Source organism: Stegostoma tigrinum, chromosome 2 (assembly GCF_030684315.1).
Source record: "Stegostoma tigrinum isolate sSteTig4 chromosome 2, sSteTig4.hap1, whole genome shotgun sequence".
NCBI lineage: Eukaryota > Metazoa > Chordata > Chondrichthyes > Orectolobiformes > Stegostomatidae > Stegostoma > Stegostoma tigrinum.
In genome coordinates this window covers 127,206,540-127,232,920 of record NC_081355.1, presented here as the reverse complement: position 1 = coordinate 127,232,920, position 26,381 = coordinate 127,206,540, and the positions used below count along the sequence as shown (strand labels likewise).

At 43.5% G+C, this 26,381-nt stretch overlaps 1 protein-coding gene across 11 annotated transcripts in view; it reads left to right on the top strand.

The window, feature by feature from the left end:
• The window catches only part of znf438 (zinc finger protein 438), a 253,656-nt gene that overhangs the window by 112,376 nt on the left and 114,899 nt on the right, over window positions 1–26,381 (top strand). For 8 of the 11 annotated variants that reach the window (XR_009442880.1, XR_009442881.1, XM_048548856.2 and 5 more), the window contains one exon: window positions 25,410–25,498. Coding sequence is in view for 6 of the 11 variants with exons in the window: in XM_048548845.2 (XP_048404802.2) it covers window positions 25,410–25,498 (89 nt within the window). In the remaining 5 variants the exon portion in view is untranslated. Of the gene's footprint in view, window positions 1–25,409; window positions 25,499–26,381 lie in introns of those variants that run through there. The other 3 variants (XM_048548893.2, XM_048548883.2, XM_059639212.1) reach the window with 2 other exon arrangements.

The window sequence follows — 26,381 nt, the reverse complement described above, 5'->3', positions numbered from 1 at the left end:
GACAGTAATCAGGCATCCTAATCCAGGACTGCTTTCCTCAAATTAATTAAGCTGTGAATACTGTTCTGGAACTTGAACCTTGGTGGCTTCCTGTGCATGTAGTTCAGTTACAGGAAAAATATTTTAAATCAGATTGGCCTTTTCAAGTTCTACCTGCAAGGGCAGGACAAAATGTTTTAATTAATAAAGGGTACCTGGAGTTTGAAAGCTTAATTTAAATTGAGAAGATGAAATCATTGTTTGAAAGGATTTGAAAACAAAATCTCTTCATAGGATGTGGGTATTTCTGGCATAGGCAACATTTGTTGCTCATGCCTAATTGCCCTCGTACAAAATGGCATTCTCGACATTTTAGTGGGAAAGTTAAGAGCCAGCCACATCACTGTGGGGTTGAAGTAGACTGGACTAGTTAAGGTTCACAGATTTTCTTCCCTGAAGGATGTTACACTTCTGTGAAACTTTGCCATTTGCTTCGAGCTTTACTCTTGGCTATTAATTAAAGGTTTACTTTTGAGAAAGCAGCCCTGTTCCCTACGGTAGGGGAAACCCCTCCCTTATTAATATAAATAGGAGATGGTTACAAGATTCTCTTGAAAACCCCAGATTGTTATCAAAGCTTCAGCTTCAGGCACATTACAGTTTTCTGATGAGTGTAAGGCCAGCATGGTTAGTCATCACAACTGAGTCATAAGCTTAGCAGGTATCACGTGGAGAATGTGGGTGGCTGTTCAGAAATGGTGCTCTGGAAAATACCTCTACTGCTGTGGTCACACAGTCCGTCCTTATGCAGTAATTTCAATGTCAAAATGTTCAGGTTTGTCGTTAATGTCGTGGATACAGTTTTTTTTTCAGCCTGCTTAAGCAACATTGTATAGAGAGAGCGACATCTATGAATGCCTAACATTCTTCATAGATTAAATCCTGTACAAGCTATGTTGTTTGTGGTGTACCTGTGCACTACAGTGTTGTACATGCCAACTGGTAAGGAACGTGTCCCGCCGAGTTGATATACTTGGGTAGGGAGAGTGAGTTTGACTTCTCCTGAGGCAGCTATTTACAGAGAACCATTGGCCTGGGATCAGGTCACCACCTTGTCTGTCATTTCTGACCACGGGGAACAAAGGTGTGTAATTTCACATCCATTTTTGGGGAGTTCAGATGGAGGCTAGGTATTGGTACAGCTGTTCTCCAGATGTGCTGATATTGCATTCAACATTGAAGGTTAAAAAAAATCTGTATCTTCTCAAGTGTGGTAGGTTCTGTGAACTGAAAGGCCTTGATTGTAGTTTTGACTGCCCCACGAGTGGTTGCTTGTAGATTTTGAAAGATGAATACCCTCCTTCTGTGCTGTGATTTCTGTAATTCTCTGTTGCAGTGGTGGAAGAGCAACCTTCCTGTGTGCAGATAATGTCCAAAGATCCACACAAAGTGCCTTCTAAATGACCTTCCTGCTCTCACGCAATTGATGAAGTTGAAAAAGCAGCATCCATTAATATACTGTCCCATGCTGTCAAGTATGCCGCGTGACTCACAGTTACACATAGACATAGAACATTACAGCACAGTACAGGCCCTTTGGCCCTCAATGTAGCTGTACAAAACCCTGGTGAGACCACACTTGGAATATTCTGTCCAGTTCTGGTCGCCCTATTATAGGAAAGATGTGGAGGCTTTGGAGAGGGTGCATAGGAGGTTGACCAGGATGCTGCCTGGACTGGAGGGCTTGTCTTGCGAGGAGAGGTTGACTGAGCTCGGACTTTTCTCTCTGGAGAGAAGGAGGAAGAGAGGTGACCTGATCGAGGTGTACAAGGTAATGAGAGGCATGGATAGAGTCGATAGCCAGAGACTTTTCTCCAGGGTAGGATTGACTGCCACGAGGGGTCATAGTGTTAAGGTGTTAGGAGGAAGGTATAGAGGAGATGTCAGAGGGAGGTTCTTCACCCAGAGAGTTGAGAGTGCATGGAATAGTTTACCAGCAGTAGTCGTGGAAGCGGAGTCATTAGTGACCTTTAAGCAACTGCTGGACATGCACATGGACAGCAGTGAATTGAGGGGAATGAAGGTTAGGTTATTCTATTTTTGGATTAGGATTATTCCACGGCACAACATCGTGGGCCGAAGGGCCTGTAGTGTGCTGTACTTTTCTATGTTCTGTGTTCTATGTGATGCCGACCTGTCATACCAGTCTGAAGCCCGTCTAACCTACACTATTCCATGTACGTCCATATGCTTGTCCAAAGACGACTTAAATGTACTTAAAGTTGGCAAATCTACTACCGTTGCAGGAAAAGCATTCCATTTCCTTACTACTCTCTGAGTAAAGAAACTATCTCTGACATCTGTCCTATATCTTTCACCCCTCAATTTAAAGCTATGCCCCCTCGTGCTCGCCGTCACCATCCTAGGAAAAAGGCTCTCCCTATTCACCCTATCTAACACTCTGATTATTTTATATGTCTCAATTAAGTCACCTCTCAACCTTCTTCTCTCTAATGAAAACAGCCTTAAGTCCCTCAGCCTTTCCTCATAAGACCTTCCCTCCATACCAGGCAACATCCTAGTGAATCTCCTCTGCACCCTTTCCAAAGCTTCCACATTCTTCTTATAATGCGGTGACCAGAACTGTACACAATACTCCAAGTGTGGCCGCACCAGAGTTTTGTACAGCTGCAGCATAACCTCTTGGTTGCGGAACTCGATCCCTCTATTAATAAAAGCTAAAACACTGTATGCCTTCTTACAGCCCTGTCAACCTGGGTGGCAACTTTCAAGGATCTGTGTACATGGACACCGAGATCTCTCTGCTCATCTACACTACCAAGAATCTTACCATTAGCCCTGTACTTTGCCTTCTGGTTACTCTTTCCAATGTGCATCACCTCACACTTGTCTGCATTAAACTCCATTTGCCACCTCTCAGCCCAGCTCTGCAGCTTATTTATGTCTCTCTGCAACCTACAGCATCCTTCGTCACTATCCAGAACTCCACCGACCTTAGTGTCGTCTACAAGTTTACTAACCCATCCTTCAATGCCCTCATCCAAGTCATTTATTAAAATGACGAACAGCTGTGGACCCAACACCGACCCCTGCGGTACACCACTAGTAACTGGTCTTCAGGATGAACATTTCCCATCAACCACCCCCCTCTGTCTTCTTTCAGCAAGCCAATTTCCGATCCAAACGGCTATATCTCCCACAATTCCATTCCTCCGCATTTTGTACAATAGCCTATTGTGGGGAACCTTATCGAATGCCTTGCTGAAATCCATGTACACCACATCAACCGGTTTACTCTCATCTACCTGTTTGGTCACCTTCTCAAAGAACTCAAGGTTTGTGAGGCACGACCTACCCTTCACAAAACCGTGCTGACTATCCCTAATCAATTTATTCTTTTCTCGATGATTATAAATCCTATCCCTTATAACCTTTTCCAACACTTTACCAACAACCGAGGTAAGGCTCACTGGCCTATAATTACCAGGGTTGTCTCTACTCCCCTTCTTGAACAGGCGAACCACATGTGCTATCCTCCTGTTGTCTGGCACTATCCCTGTAGACAATGACGAGTTAAAGATCAATGCCAAAGGCTCGGCAATCTCCTCCCTGGCTTCCCAGAGGATCCTTGGATAAATGCCATCTGGCCCAGGGGACTTATCTATCTGCACACTCTCTGTAGGATTTCTAATACCTCTTCCTTGTGAACCTCAATCCCACCTAATCTAGTAGCCTGTATCTCAGTATTCTCTTTGACAACATTGTCGTCGTGAATACTATCGAAAAATATTCATTTAGTGCTTCCCCTATCTCCTCTGATTCCACACACAACTTCCCACTACTATCCTCGATTGGCCCTAATCTTACTCACATCATTCTTTAATTCCTTAAATACCTATAGAAAACCTGAGGGTTTACCCTGGTCCTATCTGCCAACAACTTCTCATGCCTCCTTCTGGCTCTTCTGAGCTCTCTCTTTAGGTCTTTCCTAGCTACCTTGTAACCCTCAAGCGCCCGAACTGAGCCTTCACATCTCATCCTAACATAAGCCTTCTTCTTCCCCTTGACCAGAGATTCCACTTCCTTCATAAACCACGGCTCCCGCGCTCTACAGCTTCCTCCCTGCCTGTCAGGTACATACTTATCTAGGACACACAGGAGCTTTTCCTTGAATAAGCTCCACATTTCTAATGCGCCCATCCCCTGCAGTTTCCTTCCCCATCCGATGCTCCCTAAATCTTGCCTAATTTCATCGTAATTGCCTTTCCCCCAGCTATAATACTTGCCCAGTGGTATACACCTATCCCTTTCCATCATTTTAAGTAAACATAACAGAATTATGATCACTGCCACCAAAGTGCTCACCTACTTCCAAATCTAACACCTGGCCGGGCTCATTACCCAGTACCAAATCTAATGTGGCTTCGCCCCTTGTTGGCCTGTCTACATACTGTGTCAGGAATCCCTCCTGCACACACTGGGCAAAAACTGACCCATCTATAGTACTCGAACTATAGTGTTCTCAGTCAATATTTGGAAAGTTGAAGTCCCCCCGTGACAACTCCCTGTCTCTCTCACTCCTGTCGAGAATCATCTTTGCTCTCCTTTCCTCGACATATCTGGAACTATTCGGAGGCCTATAGAAAACTCCCAACAGGGTGACCTCTCTTTTCCTGTTTCTCACCTCAGCCCATTCTACCTCAGTTGACGAGTCCCCACACATCCTTTCTGCAACTGTAATACTTCCTTGACCAACAACGCCACACCTCCCCCCTTTTACCATCTTCTCTGTTCTTACTGAAACATCTAAATCCTGGAACCTGCAACAACCATTCCTGTCCCTGCTCTATCCATGTCTCCGAAATGGCCACAACATCGAAGTCCCAGGTACCAACCCATGCTGCAAGTTCACCCACCTTATTCCGGATACTCCTGGCGTTGAAGTAGACACACTTCAAACCAACTTCTTGCTTGCCGGTGCCATCTTGCGTCCCTGAAACTTTATTTCGGACCACCCTACTCTCAACCTTCTCTGTACTTGAATTCCAATTTTGGTTCCCATCCCCCTGCTGAATTAGTTTAAACCCACCTGCATACCCTTAGCGAATGTCCCCCCCAGGATATCGGTACCCCTCTGGTTCAGGTGAAGACCATCTTGCTTGTAGAGGTGCCACCTACCCCAGAAAGAGCCCCAATTATCCCAGAATCCAAAACCCTCCCTCCTGCACCATCCCTGTAGCCACATGTTCAACTCCTCTCTCTCCCTATTCCTTGCCTCACTAGCACGTGGCATGGGCAACAAACCAAAGAGACACCAACTCTGTTCGTCTTAGCTCTAAGTTTCCATCCTAGTTCCCTGAATTTCTGCCTTAAATCCCCATCTCTCTTCCTACCTATGTCATTGGTGCCTATGTGGACCACGACTTGGAGCTGCTCCCCCTCCCCCTGAAGGATCCCAAAAACATGATCAGAGACATCACACACCCTGGCACCTGGGAGGCAACACACCAACCGTGAGTCTCACTCATCCCCACAGAACCTCCTATCTGACCCCCTAACTATGGAGTCCCCAATGACTCTGTGCCAGAGACCTGTGCCCCACTGCTTTCCCCTGGTAAGTCATCCCCCCCAACAGTATCCAAAGCGGTATACTTATTGTTGAGGGGAAGGGCCACAGGGGATCCCTACACTGCCTGCCGGTTCCCTTTCCGTCCCCTGATATGCACAGTTCTAATGTAATCTGTGCTAATAAATTAACCAAAAACCTGAAACAGAGCTTTTAATTTCTGTACTTTTGCATGTGTTTTCCAATAAGAGAAGTTGCACTGATTTGGCTGTAACATTATCAGTGGTCTAAATGATGTTAATCTTCAAATTTTGCTGGAGCAGAGCATCTCTCAGCATTTGTGATCAGAGATAATGGGACCTGCTGAGAATCCAAGATAACAAAGTGTGAAGCTGGATGAACACAGCAGGCCACGCCGCATCTCAGGAGCACAAAAGCTGACGTTTCGGGCCGAGACCCTTCACCAGAGCTGATGAAGGGTCTGGGCCCGAAACGTCAGCTTTTGTGCTCCTGAGATGCTGCTTGGCCTGCTGTGTTCATCGAGCTTCACACTAAGTTATCTCTCAGCATTTACTTTTTTCTGTATTCTTCAGCTTTATAATTTTTTTTATTTAGTAACTTGTTGGAAATGACATGATGCTGATGTGACAAGGATATCAGGACTTCTGCATCTTCAGTGAGTGATAAAATCTCCAGTGCATTTGCTTAACTGATTAAATTTAAGCATCGAGAAAGATACAGAGAAATGATGGAAGAGGAGAGTGAACCCCAGTTGGTGGATTGGTAAAATCAGGTACAAGAAGAAAGATAAAGAGAGGGAAAGCAAGATCTGATTAGTGAGAGAGACTGAGAGGAGCAGCAAGAGAAAAAGAACTTAAAAATCACCAGTAACAATCTACAATTCAAGTTCTTCCCTTTCAGGGCCGATGAGGTTAATTGACATAGAACGAACAATTATCATGTTATTAAAAAGATACTTTTTTTGTTAATTGTATCCTAACTTTGAGCCTAATTTAGTGAGCAATTAATATGCACATTTTTAAAGCAAGTGGATAGTCAAGAGCAAGGTATGCATTCTGGCAGTAAAAGGTCATTGTGTTAAATCCTCCTGTATGTTATGACAATTCACAACCCGAGATATCTCTTCACCCCTGAATTTGTTGGTTTACTTGCCCAGTACTTGGCACTATTTGTTAACACAACTTTGATCTGAGTCCTGGTATAATAATAGTGTCGCCATAATGTAGTGAATACCATGGTTTTTTGAGGTGATTTTAAAAAAAAGTTTGCCATTCTGTATTGAATGTGATTTGCTAAAGCAGAAGAATAACTGTGTATCTTCTACTGAGATAACAAGATGTAGAGCTGGGTGAACACAGCAGACCAAACAGCATCAGAGGAGCAGGAAGGCTTGTACTGTTGTGTATATGCTCTGCAATGATTCTTGGAACTAATTGGACCTTGCTAAACCTGTACTTAGTAAGGAGCATTCAGAAGATGTTCCCTTGAGTCAATAACTAAATATTTATCATGGGCCAATTAGATAACTACCAAACAACTTCCTTTCTCACTATTTTCAAAAATACCAGAGACCAGTATCATTTGAAAAAGATTCAACATAGAACATAGAAAAGTACAGCACAGTACAGGCCCTTCGGCCCACAATGTAGTGCCGTGGAATAATCCTAATCCAAAAATGAAATAACCTAACCTACATTCCCCTCAATTCACTGCTGTCCGTGTGCATGTCCAGCAGTCGCTTAAATGTCACTAATGACTCCGCTTCCACGATTACCACTGGTAAACTATTCCATGCGCTCTCAACTCTCTGGGTGAAGAACCTCCCTCTGATGTCTCCTCTATACGTTCCTCCTAACACCTTAAAACTATGACCCCTCGTGGCAGTCAATCCTACACTGGGGAAAAGTCTCTGGCTATCGACTCTATCCATGCCTCTCATTACCTTGTACACCTCGATCAGGTCACCTCTCTTCCTCCTTCTCTCCAAAGAGAAAAGTCCGAGCTCAGTAAACCTCTCCTCATAAGACAAGCCCTCCAGTCCAGGCAGCATCCTGGTAAACCACCTTTGCACCCTCTCCAAAGCCTCCACATCTTTCCTATAATAGGGCGACCAGAACTGGACAGAATATTCCAAGTGTGGTCTCACCAGGGTTTTGTAGAATCACAGAATCTCTACTGTATGGAAACAGGCCATTCTGCCCAACAAGCCCACACCGCTGCTCTGGAGAGCATCTCACCCTGACTCATTCCCCTACCTTTGCTTTTCCCCATGTCTGACCCCCCTTATATAAACATCCCTGAACACTATGGGCAATTTGGCATGACCAGTTCACCACCTTGCACATCTTTGGACTGTGGGAAGAAAGCACAGCAACTGGAGGAAACCCACGCAGACATGGGGAGAATGTGCAAACTCCACACAGTCCCCTGAGGGTGGAATTGAGCCCAGGCCCCTAGCAGTGTGAGGCAGCAGTGCTAACCACTGAGCCACTGTGCTGCCCTCCATGTACTGTCCAAATGTATCAACTCTCATTTATCCAGACTGAATTCCATTTGTCACTGATCAGCCCATCTGACCAGCCTATCTTTGCTCTCTTGCATTCTAAAGCTCTCCTCCTCTCTCTTTATCACCTCAGCAATTTTTGCGGTTGGGTGTTGCAATTGTCAGCCCTATATTTGCAGCATAACCTCGCGGCTCTTAAACTCGATCCCCCTGTTAATGAAAGCCAAAACACCATATGCTTTCTTAACAACCTTGTCCACTTGGGTGGCAACTTTGAGGGAGCTATGCACTTGAACACCAAGATCCCGCTGTTCCTCCACACTGCCAAGAATCCTGCCTTTAATCCTATATTCAGCTTTTAAGTTCGACCTTCCAAAATGCATCACTTCGCATTTATCCAGGTTGAACTCCATCTGCCATTTCTCAGCCCAGCTCTGCATTTTGTCAATGTCTCACTGAAGCCTGCAATAGCCCTCAATACTAAACAGCACCTCCAATCTTTGTGTCATCAGCAAATTCAAGGATAGAAATTGAGGAGTTTTGCTGGAAAAAGGCTTGATTCTGAAATTAATCTTGAAGATTTTGAAGACCATAACATCCTAAGGCCTCAAGATGTATGACCAGAAGCAGACCATTTAGCCCATCAAGTCACCTCCGCCATTCAGTGAAATCATGGCTGATCTGATAATCTTCAACTCCACTTTTTTGCTTTTACCCATAATCCTGGATTCCCCAACTGATTAAAAGTCTGCCTGTTTCAGTCTTGAATATACATCGATCCAGCCTCTACAGCCCTCTGCAACGCAGGATTCTATACACAACCCTCTGAGAGAAGGAAGTCGTCCTCCTCCCTCTCTCTCAATTGGGTGAAACTTTTTCTGAGATTATGCTCTCTAGTTTTAGACTCTCCCATAAGAGAAAAAACAACCGTTTTATACCTGCCCTGTCAAGCCCTTTAGTAATCTTACATGTTCTAATCGGGTCTCCTCATTCTTTTGAACTTCAGTGAAAACAAACTCAACCTGCTCAACCTCTCCTGAATAGAAAATCCCATTACATCCAGGATCAACTTGGTGAACCTTCTGTAGAATGCCTGCAACGTCAATATTTCTTTGCTAAGTTAAGGGGAGCAAAACTATTCACAGCTGTGGTCTGACAAGTGCCTTGTCTACTTTTAACAAAACTCCTGTATTTTTATACACTATTCCCTTTGTAATATGAGCTGCTTATCCATTTATTTTTTCTATTACCTGCTGAACTTGAATGAAGAGTTTTGTGATTCGTGCATAAGAATCCCCAAATCCCTGTGTTCCAGCTTTCTGTAGTCTTTTCTCATTTAAGTAATATTCAGTTGTTTTATTCTTCCTGCTAAAGAACACAATGTCACATTTTTCCACATTACATTCCATCTGACAAATCTGTGCCCACTCATTTAACCTGCCCATATCCATCTGCAGACTCCGTGTCATCTCACCATTTGCTTTCCCACCTATGTTTGAACTATCTGCAAATTTGGTGATAATATCAGTCCTCTATCAATGCTAATATACCACCTTAACACCAGAGACTCTTATTAAGTTGCCTTATGTGCGGTACCTTGTCAAATGCTCTTTGGAAATCCAGGTATATTGCATCCACTTACCCTTTATCTATTCTGCTTGTTAGTACCTCCAAGAACTGAAATAAATTTAGCAGGCATAATTTACCCTTCGTGAAGCCATGCTGACTGTATGTGAATTCATTATGCATTTTTAATTGATCTATTATTATGTCCTTAACAATATACTAGCATTTTCCAATGGCAGATGTTAAGCTAACTGGCTTATAGTTACTATTTGATTTGTCTGTCTCTCTTTTTGAGTAAGGATGTTACACTGGCAGTTTTCTAATCCTTTGGGAGTTTTACCAAATGTAACAATTCTTAGAAGAATACTGCCGTGCACCCATTCTGTGGCTTCTTCTGTTAAAATCCTTGAATGCAACCCATTGGGTCCAGAGGACTTAAAAGCATTTAACCCCATTAAATCCTAGTACTTTTGTTCGATGTATGATTTAGAAAATCAATCATATGTTGAATGTGCATTGAATGCTACCTTTAGGAACTGTTCAGTTTGCAGTTAATAACTAGGGGTGAATTTCACAAATACAGTCTTCGCTTTCTGTCAAGATGAAACATGCTGCACAATTTTAAATATGTATCAAGTGATCTTGTTTGATTTTGGAAGGTAGTATAAGATGAAGGATAGCAAGAACTGCAAATGCTGGAGTCAGACATAGCACTGTATGGAGCTAGAAGAACACAGCAGGCCAGGCAGCACCAGAGGAGCAGGAAAGTTGATGTTTTGGGTAGGGACCCTTCTTCAGAAATGGGGAGAGTGAAGGGAGCTCAGAAGTAAATAGAGAGAGGAGGTGTGGGGCTGGGGAGGGTAGGTGGGATGGTGATAGCGCCGCCCCTCCTCTTTCTATCACTATCCCAACTACTTTCCCCAACCCCAACCCTTCTCTCTATTTATTTTGGAGCTCCCTTCCCTCTCGCCATTTCTGAAGAAGTGTCCCAAACCTACTTTCCTGTTCAACTTTCCTGTTCCTCTGATGCTGCCTGGCCTGCTGTGTTCTTCCAGCTCCATACTGTGTTATCTGAGATGAAGAATAGTATTTTTAAAAGATCATGTGGCATCACTGACAAAGCTGAACTTTATTCCCTTATCGACTTGTCCCAAATGAGAGAGTTGTAGCAGTGTGCTTCAAATCTCTGTTGTGAAGCTGCTTTCTCCATACGGTTCAGAAGTGAGCTCCAGGATTTTGAACCAGCGATAATGAAGGAATGATGATAAATGCCAACAAACAAGATGATTTGTGAAGATGAAGTTTTCACGCATTTCTGAGTTCGCTTTTTGAAATAATTCAGACTAATTTAACAGATGACAACCATTTGAATCCATTAACCTCACAGATAAATTGTAATTTCTGTGTGGGTGATATCTTAATTTGGCTTTGACCAACAGCTGTTCCAAATCGCTATGATTCCTGTCCCATTTACAACAATTTTTTTCTAAGAGCATTTTGCCTCATCTGATTACCTATGTTTCATATGAGAACCGAGGTAGTGTGTTAACAGATTATTTAACTGTAGGGGCATGAGAGCAATCAGAACTGAAACTGTATTTTTTGTTTTCTCCCCAAGTCTCATTGTTAGAAATTTTTGATTGCAAGTTGCTGAGTCAGTCCTTATCAAAAAGAAAACTTCAGAAATTTGCTGTGCACTGAACCAATGGCAAGTTGGTCTTACTTTTTTAGGCCGGTGACTGACAAGTTGACTGAATAGTGTATTGTGCGTGTTTGTGTAAGTCTAGGAAGTTTTAGGAATTGAACTGCAGGATTTTGAGCAAGCAGTAATGAAGGAATGATGATAAATATCAATAAACAAGATGATTTGTGAAGGTGGTGATGTAATCATGCATTACTGACTTTGCTATTTGATATTATGTGTATATCTGATGTAGGTCTGTGACAAACGTTGAGACACAAGTTAAATTGTATTCCCGAGAGGAAGAGAGATCGTAAAAAGGTGAAAAATCATCCATGGCTTTACAAGGACGTAAAGGATAGTATAAATGCAAAACGTAGGGCATATCATACTGCAAATGTTAGTGCATTCTGGAGGATTGGTTTGGAAGGTGTTGGCTGTAAAGGGAGTTTGGACAAATTTAGTTTGTTTTCATTTGAATGTTGGAAAATCAGGGACAACCTGATTCAAGTTTACAAAATAGAGGAGCATAGATAGAATGGGTAGTTGGAGTCTACTTCTCAGGGTAGAAATGTCAATTACCAGAGGACATATGTTTAAGGTAAGGGGGATAAGTTTAAAGGAGATGTGAGATTTAAGTTTTTTTTACACAGCGAGAGGTAAGTGCCTGGAATGTGCTCCCAGAAGAGATAGTGGAGGTGGATACAAGATAAACCTTTTCAGAGCATCTTGGCAGATATATAAATAGGCAGGGAATAGAGGGTTATGGACCACGTTGAGGCGAAAAGTTTTCAGAATGGCATCGTGTCAGTGCAGTCTTGGTGGGCTGAAAGTCCTGTACCTATTGATTGTTGGAGTTCAATCCAGGCAAATGTGAGGTGATGCATTTTGGAAGATCCAATTCAAGAATGACCTAATACAGTAAATGGAAAAGCCCTGGGGGAAATTGGTGCACAGAGAGACCTGGGTGTTCAGGTCCCTTGTACCCTGAAGGTGGTAACATATTGGATAGAGTGGTCAAGAAGGCATATGGCATGCTTTCATTCATCGGAGGTGGTATTGAGTACAAAAGTTGGCAGGTCATTTTACAGTTGTATAGGACTTTGGTTTGACCACATTAGGAATACTGCATACAATTCTGGTTGCCACATTACCAAAAGAATGTGGATGCTTTGGCAGGGTGCAGAGGAGGTTCACCAGGATGTTGCATGGTATGGAGGGTGATAGTTATCAAGAGTGGTTGAGTAGATTAGATCGAGGTTGAGGGGACTCCTGATTGAGGTCTACAAAATCATGAGAGGTATACACGGGGTGGATAGCAAGACACCTTTTCTCAGAGTTGGGGACTCAGTTACTAGGGATCACAATTTCAAGATGAGAGGAGAAAAATTTGAGAGAGATATGCATGGAAAGTTCTTTACGCAGAGGGTGGTGGGTGCCTGGAATGTGTTGTCAGCGGAGGTGGTAGAGGCGGGCACGATCGTGTCATTTAAGATGTACCTAGACAGATAGATGAATGGGCAGGGAGTAGAGGGATACAGATCCTTGGAAAATAGACAACCGGTTTAGATAGAGGATCTAGATCGGCGCAGGGTTGGAGGGCCGAAGGTCCTGTTCCTGTGCTGTAATTTTCTTTGTTCTTTGAGAGACATAGAAAGAGAGTGGATCTCTTTCCCTGTGGCAAAGATGTCTAAGACCAGACGGCATAATTTAAAGTGAGAGGCAAGTGGGATGGAGAAGATCTGGGGAAAATGTTTTTTGTCCAGAGGGTGGTAGATGTATGGAATGTGCTGCCAAAGAGCATAGAGTGACAAGTATTCTTGCAACATTTAAGAGGCATCTGCATATGTACTTAAAATTCCAGGGAATAATAGGCTGTGGGCCAAATACAGGTAAATAGTGTTTGTCTACTTTGTTGTTTGATGGTTGGCATAGACACAGGGAGCTGAAGAGCCTGTTTCTATGCTGAATGATTGTATGAAAATCTGAGAACTTGAACATTGATTCTACCTGCTGCATTTGGTTATATTAGGAGAAGGAAGCTCTTAGTTAGTGTTTTTCATTTATTGATATGGGCATTGCTGGCTGAGCGAGCATATATTGCCAATGCTAGTTGCCCAGAGGGCAGTTAAGAGTCAACTACACCACTGTTGGTCTGGAGACAATTATACATCAGAGCGGGTAAGGACCATATATTTCCTTCTCTAAAGTATGTTTGTGAACCAGATAGAATTTTACAACAATCAATAGTAGCTGTTAGGCTAGTTTTTTATTCTGGATTTTTATTGAATTTATTGAATTCAGATTTCACTATTTACTGTGGTGGGATATGAACCTGTGTTCCCAGAACATTAATATGGGGTTTTCGATTGTTAGTCCACTGACATTACCACTAATGTCACCATTTCCCCTAAATAGTGACTCTTTTAATTTAACCCCAAATAAATCTGAAAAAATGGCAACAACTTTATTGCTTAAAGGACACAATATTGAATCTGAGATGCATGGCCTCTTGTTCCCAGAAGTTTGAAATAGTCAGACTTTAAGACTCAAAATGTTGGAATTTCATTGAGTGTATTTTTACATCTTTCCATGTGTTTGGTGGACTAATGTGTTGTTAAGCACCTGTCTTCAGTGTTCCACCCTGGATCAATATCTGATTAACAGTTAGATTCTAGCTGTTTTTGGATAACATAATAATATGCCATGAACCCTCTGCCTGAAGGCAGGTCTTTAGCTCATTGTGTACTGATGTTTCATCCTGAGCTGGTCATCTTGGTTAATTTTTGTCAATGGTATTTTGTCATTGTCCAGAACTCTCGAGGGTAGGGTGAAGAGATAAGTCCCAAGCTTAGCACATCAATAACAAGAATTGAACTGGCGTAATGGGGTCCAAAGGGTTTCTTTCTCTGCTGAATGACTGTATGAAACCTGTGTGGATTGGGAGAACTTTAAAAATCAGCAAAGGGTTGCCATAAACAAAATCAAAAGAGTTGAGATTAACTATGAAGGAAACTTAGCAGAAAACGTAAGCACTGATACCAAAAGCTTCTATAAGTATATAAAAAATGTAGTAGAAGTAAATGTTGGTGCTGTAGAGAACGAAAATGGTGAGGTAATAATGGGAAACTCAGAAATGACCAAGGCATCAAACCAAAATTCCCCCTCCAGTCCAAAACACAGTCCTCTATCACACCCTCTGTCTCCTACATTCAAGCTAATTTTATATCCGATTGGCTAGATCCCCCTAGTAAGGGCTATGGGAAGCAGGCAGATAAATGAGTTGAGAACAGGATAAGGTCAACCATGATCATGTTAAATGGCGCAGCGGGCTGAAATGACTGAATTGTTTACTACTGCTCCTAATTGCTGTATTTCTATTTTCTTACTATACTTCGTTGTGTATCGTAGCATGGCTGTAGTAACTAACGTCCTTTTCCAATCACAGCACAACAGCTAGTCCTTGCTTCTGGTGATTTAAGGTCAACTGTGAGATGCCAGAATATGTGGATTCTTTTTTCTTGTCTTGGGAAGCCTCCAGCTGTGGAAAAGTGCTGCCAGCCGTGCCTTTGCAAGATCCTCAAAATACAGTGACATGAAAGGCATCTAACAGCAGCATTGTTTCCCAAATCAACTTGCGCAGCATCAAAGCTCTAATCACTCAAAATGAGCTCCGCTGGGCAGGTTATGTAATTGTTGTAATAAAATGTGAGGCTGGATGAACACAGCAGGCCCAGCAGCATCTCAGGAGCACAAAAGCTGACGTTTCTGGCCTAGACCCTTCTTCAGAGAGGGGGATGGGTGACGGTTCTGGAATAAATAGGGAGAGAGGGAGAGGCGGACCAAAGATGGAGAGAAAAGAAGGTAGGTGGAGAGGAGAGTATAGGTGGGGAGGTAGGGAGGGGATAGGTCAGTCCAGGGAAGACGGACAGGTCAAGGAGGTGGGATGAGGTTAGTAGGTAGGAGATGGGGGTGCGGCTTGGGGTGGGAGGAAGGGATGCGTGAGAGGAAGAACAGGTTAGGGAGGCAGAGACAGGTTGGACTGGTTTTGGGATGCACTGGGTGGAAGGAATGAGCTGGGCTGGTTGTGTGGTGCAGTGGGGGGAGGGGACGAAGTGGGCTGGTTTAGGGATGCAGTGGGGGAAGGGGAGATTTTGAAGCTGGTGAAGTCCACATTGATACCATTGGGCTGCAGTGTTCCCAAGCGGAATATGAGTTGCTGTTCGTGCAACCTTCGGGTGGCATCATTGTGGCACTGCAGGAGGCCCGTGATGGACATGTCATCTAAAGAATGGGAGGGGGAGTGGAAATGGTTTGCGACTGGGAGGTGCAGTTGTTTATTGCGAACTGAGCGGAGGTGTTCTGCAAAGCGGTCCCCAAGCCTCCGCTTGGTTTCCCCAATGTAGAGGAAGCCACACCGGGTACAATGGATGCAGTATACCACATTGGCAGATGTGCAGGTGAACCTCTGCTTAATATGGAAAGTCATCTTTGGGCCTGGGATAGGGGTGAGGGAGGAGGTGTGGGGGCAAGTGTAGCATTTCCTGCGGTTGCAGGGGAAGGTGCCGGGTGTGGTGGGGTTGGAGGACAGTGTAGAGCGAACAAGGGAGTCACAGAGAGAGTGGTCTCTCCGGAAAGCAGACAAGGGTGGGGATGGAAAAATGTCTTGGGTGGTGGGATCGGATTGTAGATGGCGGAAGTATCGGAGGATGATGCGTTATATCCGGAGGTTGGTGGGGTGGTGTGTGAGAACGAGGGGGATCCTCTTAGGGCGGTTGTGGCGGGGGCGGGGTGTGAGGGATGTGTTGCGGGAAATGCGGGAGACGCGGTCAAGGGCGTTCTCGACCACTGTGGGGGGAAAGTTGCAGTCCTTGAAGAACCTGGATATATGGGCTGTGTGGGAGTGAAATGCCTCATCGTGGGAGCAGATGTGGTGGAGGCGGAGGAATTGGGAATGGGGGATGGAATTTTTGCAGGAGGGTGGGTGGGAGGAGGTGTATTCTAGGTAGTTGTGGGAGTTGGTGGGCTTGAAATGAACATCAGTTCCAAGCTGGTTGCCTGAGATGGAGACTGAGAGGTCCAGGAAGGTGAGGGATGTGCTGGAGATGGCCCAGGTGAACTGAAGGTTGGGGTGGAAGGTGTTGGTGAAGTGGATGAACTGTTCGAGCTCCTCTGGGGAGCAAGAGGCGGCGCTGATACAGTCATCAATGTAACGGAGGAAGAGGTGAGGTTTGGGTCTGTGTAGGTGCGGAAGAGGGACTGTTCCATGTAACCTACAAAGAGGCAGGCATAGCTGTGGCCCATGGCCACCCCCTTTGTCTGTAGGAAGTGGGAGGAGTCAAAAGAGAAGTTGTTGAGTGTGAGGACGAGTTCGGCTAGGCGGATGAGGGTGTCGGTGGAGGGGGACTGGTCGGGCCTGTGGGGCAGGAAGAAGCGGAGGGCCTTGAGGTCATCTGCATGCAGGTGTATAGGGACTGGACGTCCATGGTGAAAATGAGGTATTGGGGTTCGGGAAATTGGAAGCCCTGGAGGAAGTGGAGGGCGTGGGTGGTGTCACGGACGTAGGTGGGGAGTTCTGGACCAAAGGAGAGAAAATGGAGTTATCACTTATGTAATTGTTGTGTCTGACACCAGACTACAGAAGCAACTGCTCTGTTCAGCAACTCGGGTGGGAGGAGACTCTCAGGAAAACAGCTAGAAACACTAGCAATGCCCTATATCAGCATAAGACATAGGAGCAGAAATTCGGCCCATCGAGTCTGCTCCATCATTCAATCATGGCTGGTAAGTTCCTCAATCCCATTCTCCTGCTTTGTCCCCATAACTCTTGATCCCCTTGATAATCAAGAACCTGTCTATCTTAGTCTTAAATGTATTCAATGACCTGGCCTCCACAGCCTTCAATGGCAGTGATTTCGATAGATTCACCACACTCTGGCTAAAGAAGTTTCTCCTTATTTCTGTTCTTAAAGGTCTTCCCTTTACTCAAATCATCCTCAAAGCATCCCTGATGAGATCAATCATTCCTGACAGCTCATGCATTCCCTGCTTAGTGACCAACCAAAATGGAAACCAATAGAGTGGCACGGTGGCTCAGTGGTTAGCGTTGCTGTCTCACAGCACCAGGGACTCTGGTTCGATTCCAGCCTTGGGTGACTGTCTGTGTGGAGTTTGCGTGGGTTTCCTCCAGGTGATCTGGTGTCCTCCCACAGTCCAAAGATGTGCGTGTTAGGCGGATTGGTCATGCTAAATTGCTCGTAGCATTCAGGGATCTGTCGATTAGGTGGGCTCTGGGGGATGGGTCTGGGTGGGATGCCCTGAGGATCAGTGTGGACTTGTTGGGCCGAAGGGCCTGTTTCCACACTGTACGGATTCTTTGAAAAGGTTCATTCAGAAAGGTACCAATTTAATCAAGAAATTTGATTGGGAACACATGGAAATAGAGGTGTCAAGAGCAGGCAAACCTCCACATAACACATCTGTTCAATCTGCCACATGCCACATTGCTTCCCATTGGGCAAAATGTGTAGATTGGCATTGGACTTATAAATGGGTACAACTCCAGATCCATTGAACTGGAGTAGAAGCAACTTGTGAATGATCCTAAAGAATTGTATCACCACAATGCAATCAAATGCCTGTTGGTTAAGAATTAGATCTTGGTATTAATGAAGATTTGGTGCATCAATACTTAAGACTGTTGATGATAATTATACCTAACCTCCTTCCTTGATCCTACCTCCCTCAGTCACCTTGAGGACTACCCTTTTCTAATTATATCATATTTTGCTTTGGGTAGTGCCACTCTAATAAAGCAAAACTTGCTGCATTGTTCAACTGTCATTTTTGAGCAGTTTGATAGTTCATTCCTACTTGCCAATGTACTGTGTTGTTGCCCAGATCTTTAAATAGCGAATGTTTGAAAAATTTTCAATCAAGGATCTTTAAATTAATATCTCAACAAATCTGACAATGTCTGTGGAGCAAGAATCAAAGTTAATGTTCTGAGTCCCAAATTACTCCTCTTGAAGAGCGTTATAATTGTTTACTTGAGCTGTAAAAGTTCAGAACAATAAGAAGTTGCAACATTGGTCATGGTAAAATATGATGAACTGAATTTGCCATGCCTTGTAACTGAATGCTAATTCTGCTGCAAGTCCTGCAACTAACGTCTGGAAAGGTATCGCAATGGCGTGGCTTCATGAGAGAGCAATTGTATCTGACTAATTTATGAGAGTTTTTCGACAAAATCTCAACTAGAGAGGATAGATGGGAGCCAGTGGATGTGTTGAATTTTGTCTTCCAGAAGGCATTTGACAAGGTACATCACAACAGTTTAAGTCGCAAGCTAAGAGCCCATAGTATCGGAGATAGTATATTGGCATGAACAAAGACTTGGCTAGTGGGCATGAAACAGTAAGCAGCGATTAAGGGGTTATTTTTCAAGTTGGTGACCCAAGATATGTGGGGTTTCACAGGAATTGGTGCTGCAACTATTTCCAACATAAATTAATGACTTGGAAGAAGGAAGTGAATGTACTATTGTCAAATTTGCAGACAGTTCAAAAATAGGTGGAAATGTATGTTGTGAGGGGGATATAACCAGTTTACAGAGCAATATTGATAGGTTAAGTAAGTAGGCGAGAAGTTGGCAAATGGAGTACAGGGGCTTCTGCAATAACACAATAATTGCGGTACTGCGCAACATCGCATTATTGAAATAACGGGGCCTATGGGAACAGCATGGTTAGGGGCAGACAACCAAAAAAATCACTCAAAATTGCTCAAAAATCACTGAAAAGCCGAATACATAGGATAGCACAGTTTGAATAAACGTTTAATTCATATATAATGATTAAATAGAAATAAATTTAACACGCTATCTTGAAAAAAATGTTGAATTAATGGGGGAAGAGGTTTTAAGGTTGCTGTGTTGTTAATGCAGGGGCTGAGGGTCGTCGTTATCATCATCTTCTTCATCATCATCATCATCATCATCATCATCATTATTTTCAGGTGCATTTGTGGTTACAGGGTTAGGGCAGAAAATGGCTAATCTAGAAGTAGGGAGCTGTGGTACATTGTCTTCTGACTGTTTCTTGGGGATCGGCTTAAAAAAGGCACCCAGTTTTTGCTGCTTTGCCCTTTTTTGGTTAAGAAGCTGTTCATAGGATGCCGTGAACTGCTACCCTGCTATGTTCTGCATTGTAATTGTCCTCTAAGAACTGCAACTGCTTCTGAATTTTTCTCAGCATAAAATACAAAGCAGAAGTGGAAAGCTGTTGTGGTGTTGCATCCTAGACTACTTCAACTTCATCTCCAGCTTCCACTTCCTCCTTAGTGACAACTTGTTATACATCAGCTGTAGAGAGGCCTTAGCAGTGGGACTCAAGTAGCTGTTCAATATCCTCACTCTCCACTTCTTCACGTCCAAATTGCTTTGTAAGATCAATACTATGTTCTTTGATTCTTGGGTGCTCCTCTGGAAAAAAAAATCTGGGAGAAGCTTCTGCCAAACTGCATGCAAGCAGTCCTTACTGACATCACCCTGGGCCTCCACGACGATGCTGATTGTACCCTTGATGTTAAAGCTCTTCTAGAATTGAAGAGCACTGTGCTCATACCCCTCAATGGCTGCAATTAGTCTCTGAAATGTGTGCCGTAGATAATAAACTGCACCCTGGTCCATGTGTTGTAGGAGAGAGGTTGCGTTTGGGGGTAGAAATAGCACTTTGATGTTTTTAGAAAGCTCACCAATAAGGTGGGGGAATGCCTTGGTGCATTGTCCAGGATGAGGAGAATCTTGAAATGCGCATTTTTACCTCTAATACTTTCTAAAAATCATGTGATGCCAGCGCAGAGCCTATTTCGGCACTAATATTGTACATTTTCAGGACAAAGCCTGCAAAATGATCGTGTGATATTGAACCATAGTCCTCTACACATCCATGAAATCATGTTATAGCCAACACAAGTTCGCATTTTAAAAATAGTGTTCCCCTATTTGTCAGTTGTGTTACAGCCAATTCGCATTGCTGGAACTTGCATTATAGCAGCATGCTGAATCGTGTGGGGAAAATGTGAAGTTTTACATTTTGGAAGGGAGTACAAAATATTATTTCAATGGAGAAAAATTGCAGAAAGCTGCGACAGCAAAAGGACTTGGGATAAGTCTTGAGTGTATAACGAGTACAGCAGGGAACACTGGTGTTGAGGATTATGGTGGACGAGGATTGTTGCCTATTCTTACTGATTGCAGTCTATGTGTCAGGAAGTTCAGAATCCAGTTACAGAGGTGGGAGCTGAGACCTAGGTCTCTGAGTTTAGAAATTAGTTTGATGGAATTGTGGCGTTGAAGGCGGAACTGTAGCCAATAAGTACATGCCTGACATGGTTATCCTTATTATCCTGATGTTCTAGGGATTCCAGTAAAGGGCCAGGGAGATAGTCTCTGCTGTAAATCTGTTGCTCCGGTAGGTGAATTGCAAAGGGCCAAGGCCATTTGATGGGCTGGAGTTGATGTGAGCTATGACCAATCTCTCAAAACACTTCATAATTATGGAGGTCAGAGCCACCAGGCAGTAGTCATTGGGGCATATTGCATGAATTTTCTTTGGCAATGGGATGATGATGGTCCTCTTGAAGCAGGAAGGGAATTCAGATTTTAATAAGGAGACATTAAAGATGTCTGCAAATACGCCTGCCAGCTGGCCTGCATAGGTTTTGAGTGCATGCACAGGGACCCCATCCAGGCCAGTTACTTTCTGTGGGTTCACTCACAAGAAGGCCGATCTAATGCCTGCAGCGGTGACCACGGATACAGGTGCATCTCAGGGTGTTGGGATAGGCAACATTGTTTCACTGACCGTATGTTCAAAGCAAGCGTAGAATGCATTGTGCTTGTTGGATATGGATATACTGTGTTCCACGATTCTGTTCAATCTCTCTTGGTAACCTGTTATATCATGTAAGCCTTGCCACAAATGACTGGTGTCTGTGTGGTTAGTCTGGGTCTCAAGCAAAGTTTGGCACTGCGTCTTGGAGTCTCTGGTCTTACAAAGGTTGTATCTGGTTGCCCAGCTTGTATGCCTCAGTAGGGAATCGATCTCCTGGTTCATCCATGGTTTCCGGTTAGGGAACAGTTGGATTAAATTCTTTGGCATGCAGTCTTCTACACAGTTAGTGGCGAAGTCTGCAACAGTACTGGCATACCTGTTTAGATTGGCCGCTGAATTCTTGAATGTGGACCAATCCACTGCCTCTAGGCAGTCCTGTAGAAGCCCTTCCATTGCCGCAGACTAACACTACACTACTTTCTGTACTGGGTTCTCATGCTTCAGTTCCTGCTTGTAAGCCGGGAGCAGGAGCACAGTATTGCAATCTGATTTTCAAGAATGTGGACGGGGCTGGAGCAGTAGGCATCTTCGGTTATATAGCAGTGGTCAAGGGTGTTAGACCTCTGTTGGGACAAGAGAACATGTTGATGGTAATTTGGTAGCACATTCTTGAGGTTGACCTAGTTTAAGTCACCAGCTATGATGAACATGGCCTCGAGGTATTCTGTCTCAGGACTGTTTGTTTGTAGTGTTGTATACTTTGTCAAGTGCACTTTTCACTTCTGCATGGAGTGGCATTCTGCAGTGTAAATGTCAGCATCCTCTCAGTTGAATAGCAGTTAGTTTGACAGGGACTTTGTGAATATGTCGGCATGTGGGCCTTTTGGCTTCAGAAGCCTACCATGCTGTGTGCTAGGAGGTGGATAAAGTAATCGTTCTGGGTAATCAAAAATAGACTTGCCTTTAAAAGTGAATTTCTGTTCATGTGGATGGCAATATTTTGGGATCACTGTTTAACTAGAATAGTTAAATCTGTTCCAATTCGAGTCAGTACCACAATGTACTGTTTTAAAGTGACATTGACAAAGACCCATAAAGTCAATTCCTTTTCTCCTTTTTGGAGTATGTGCCTAACAGGCCATCCAGATTCAAGGGACATGCTGTAGATAGAACTTTAAAATGCAGTGTTTCTGTGTGATTTATTGTTTTGATTTCTATAAAATTGAGGATCAATGGCACCTCAAATCTGAATTACTCCAGAAAGACGATCAACAACGATCCCACTGTCAGCAAAGTTATCGATTTTTGTCAACTGTGATATCCGTGGGTACCAAAGATCCATCAAGATATTGTATCAGGACCTGCCTGGCTGCCTATGATTTGGGTGAATAAGATTTAGTATCCTTCCCAGAAATGATGATGATACACAAGTGCAACTCAACAGTTCTACAAAATAGAAAAGTACAGCACAGTACAGGTCCTTTGGCCCACGATGTTGCGCTGTGGAATAATCCTAATCCAAAAATAAAATAACCTAACCTACATTCCCCTCAATTCACTGCTGTCCATGTGCATGTCCAGCAGTCACTTAAATGTCACTAATGACTCCGCTTCCACGATTACCACTGGCAAACCATTCCATGCGCTCACAACTCTCTGGGTGAAGAACCTCCCTCTGACGTCTCCTCTATACCTTCCTCCTAACACCTTAAAACTATGACCCCTCGTGGCAGTCAGTCCTGCCCTGGGGAAACGTCTCTGGCTATCGACTCTATCCATGCCTCTCATTACCTTGTACACTCTCTTCCTCCTTCTCTCCAGAGAGAAAAGTCCGAGCTCAGTCAACCTCTCCTCGTAAGACAAACCCTCCAGTCCAGGCAGCATCCTGGTAAACCTCCTTTGCACCCTCTCCAAAGCCTCCACATCTTTCCTATAATAGGGCGACCAGAACTGGACAGAATATTCCAAGTGTGGTCTCACCAGGGTTTTGTAGAGCTGCAGCATAACCTCGCGGCTGTTAAACTCGATCCCCCTGTTAATGAAAGCCAAAACACCATATGCTTTCTTAACAACCTTATCCACCTGGGTGGCAACTTTGAGGGAGCTATGCACTTGAACACCAAGATCCTGCTGTTCCTCCACACTGCCAAGAATCCTGCCTTTAATCCTATATTCAGCTTTTAAGTTCGACCTTCCAAAATGCATCACTGCACATTTATCCAGGTTGAACTCCATCTGCCATTTCTCAGCCCAGCTCTGCATTTTGTCAATGTCTCGCTGAAGCCTGCAATAGCCCTCGATACTATCAACGGCACCTCCAACCTTTGTGTCATCAGCAAACATATGAACCCATCCCTCAACCTCCTCATCCAAGTCATTTATAAAGACTACAAAGAGCAGAGGCCGAAGAACAGATCCCTGTGGGACACCACTCAGCACTGACCTCCAGGCAGAATACTTACCATCTACAACCACTGTCTGCCTCCTGTCAGCCAACCAATTCTGAATCCAGACAGCCAAATCACCCTGTATCCCATACCTCCTGACTTTAGACATTCAGAAGCAGCTGGGTTCGTTTAATCATGTTATGTGCTCATTACTAGAGCTGTTTCGCTTGTAAAACCTCATTTTGAAGATGTTGTTTGAAAGATACACTCTAAACTTAATATTACATGACAATAATCCAGTTAGTACTCTCAATACCCTCAGGTGTATTGGAAGCCAAGTCACCTAGGATTGCACTGCATCAGTAAACACAACCTGCTATTGCAGCTTGTTTATCTAATTAACTTTTAATGTATGGAACAAACAGGGTACCCATGGGATATGGCTTTTATCCTGTGAATTTGAATGAGCAGCTAAATAAATCTCAGGCCTCAGCTAAGTAATGCAATTGATCCAAGGTGTTTTAGGATTGATTGCTTTATTTCAGATGGTATGAGGTGAATGCATTTTGGAACAGCAAAGCCTGAGTTGGGGATGATATGAACATTGCTTGAAATATTCATAGTTTCTTCTGTGACAATCTTGAATTTAAGTGGCATTATTTGCACACACTCACTGGTAATTCCGAAATAAGTGGGTTCAGGAATGTTTCTGAGAACCTTCCCCCATCCCTTTGCTCTAATTCCTTTTGGGGCTATTTAATTGTCTTCAGTAATGCCCATCTGCAGCCACTTCCAAGTGGAAAACAATCAGAAGCAAAATCTCAATTGTGTTTCCCCTTTTTAATCTTTGGAGTTGAGGCTAGTAATAAGATCCTACCATCAGATTGGGTGAGTTGAGATAATCCAACGAAGAGCAGGACTCACCTCTACTGGCTCCATCCCCGGCCCCTTAAACTTGTCAGTCTCCTCTCCACCTACCTTCTCCTCTATCCATCTTCAATCCGCCTCCCCCTCTCCCCTATTTATTTCAGAACCCTCTTCCCATCCCCCTTTTCTGATGAAGGGCCTAGGCTCGAAATGTCAGCTTTTGTGCTCCTAAGATGCTGCTTGGCCTGCTGTGTTCATCCAGCTCCACACTTTGTTGTCTCTGATTTTCCAGCATCTGCAGTTCCCATTATCTCTGGAAAAATTGAGTGGTCAGTTATCAATATTTTGTGCACATATATGTGGAAAAAGTGTTTCAGTGAAGTTTTGGATTTAAGGAAGATAGGAAATGGACAGCCAAGAAGTTATTTAGAAATTAGAAATTTGGCATCAGCTATTTGGGCGGGACGGTGGCTGAGCGGTTAGCACCGCTGCCTCGCAGCACTGGGGTCCTGGGTTTGATTCCAACTTCGGGCAACTATCTGCGTGGAGCTTGCAGATTCTCCCTGTGTCTGCATGAGTTTCCTCAGGGTTTTCTGGTTGCTTCCCACAGTCCAAAGATGTGCAGGCTAGGTGGATTGGTCATGCTAAATTGCTCGTTGTGTTTAGAGATGTAGATTAGGTGTGCTATAGGGTGATGGGTCTGTGGTCGGATGCTCTGGGGTTCAGTGTGGACTTGTTGGGCCAAAAGGCATGTTTCCACACTGTAGAGATTCTATGATCCTCTAAGTTTTTGCTTCATTTGGTAAATCATTTAATTATTCAGAGCAGTTTTATAATGACTATAAGAGCTTTAATTAGAGACAAAGCATGCTCTTTATTTTTGAATTTGTATCCACTTAGGCTTTTGACTTTTGAAATAATGTGACATTTGTTCATCGCTTTTCTCTATTCTTATATCTGTATTCTTGAATTGTTATTGCAGCCAAAGGACAGATAACAATGAATGAAGGTCAAAATAGCTATGTTAAAGAAATTAATGAAGAGTATGTAAAGAAAGAAGATGATTTGCAGGTAAACCAAGAAATAAATTAATTCAATTTCATGATTTATTTATTTTTACCTGTGATATTTAGTGCATTTTGTTTTTATTATTAATCACTGGACAGAAAAGCATATAACCGAATTTGATTATAATAAAATTGAAAGAAGTTTTCCGCATTATAATTATAAGCTGGTAGTCTTTTAAAAAATTAATTCTTAGAGTGTGGGTGCCACTGGCAAAGCCAGCTTTTGTTGCCATTCCTATCTGCGCCTATGATTTCCCCACAGTGAGCTCTCAGCCTTCATGCTCACTGCATGTCAGCTGGAATGAAACCCCTGCATTTTTTTTAAACAAAGACAAATTAAGAGGAAAACTTCATTTTGCGAAATTAAAACAAAGTGCTGGAGAAACTCAGCAGTCTGGAAGCGTTTATAGAGAGGTAAGTGGAATTAACATTCAACTCCAACATGAATATGTCATTTCAAAAGAGAAGTTATATGGGATTTGAAACATGAACTCTGTTCACTCCCCACAATTGCTGCCAGGCATGCTACATTTCTCCTGCACCTTGTTTTTTTTAAATTTCAGATCTCTAGCTGTTGTTTTAGTTGTGTTGTGTGATTGTGCTCCTGACTGACGCATCGTTTCTGTGCAGTTACAACATTTGCACCTAGCTGACAATATAGGCAACTACGTAGGTATGTCCCGACTGCACAAAGTAGGACAAATACATACCAGCCATTTGCTGCCCATCAGTCTACAATGAAGCAACAACTTCACACCAATGTCCAGTTTTCTAAGTTCATTACAATGTCATCGGAGCCACTCAGCTCCTGACCCCATTACAGCCTTGCTTTAAACATTGGCAAAAAGCCTGAAGGTGAGATGAGAGTGACTGCTCTTGACTTTAGT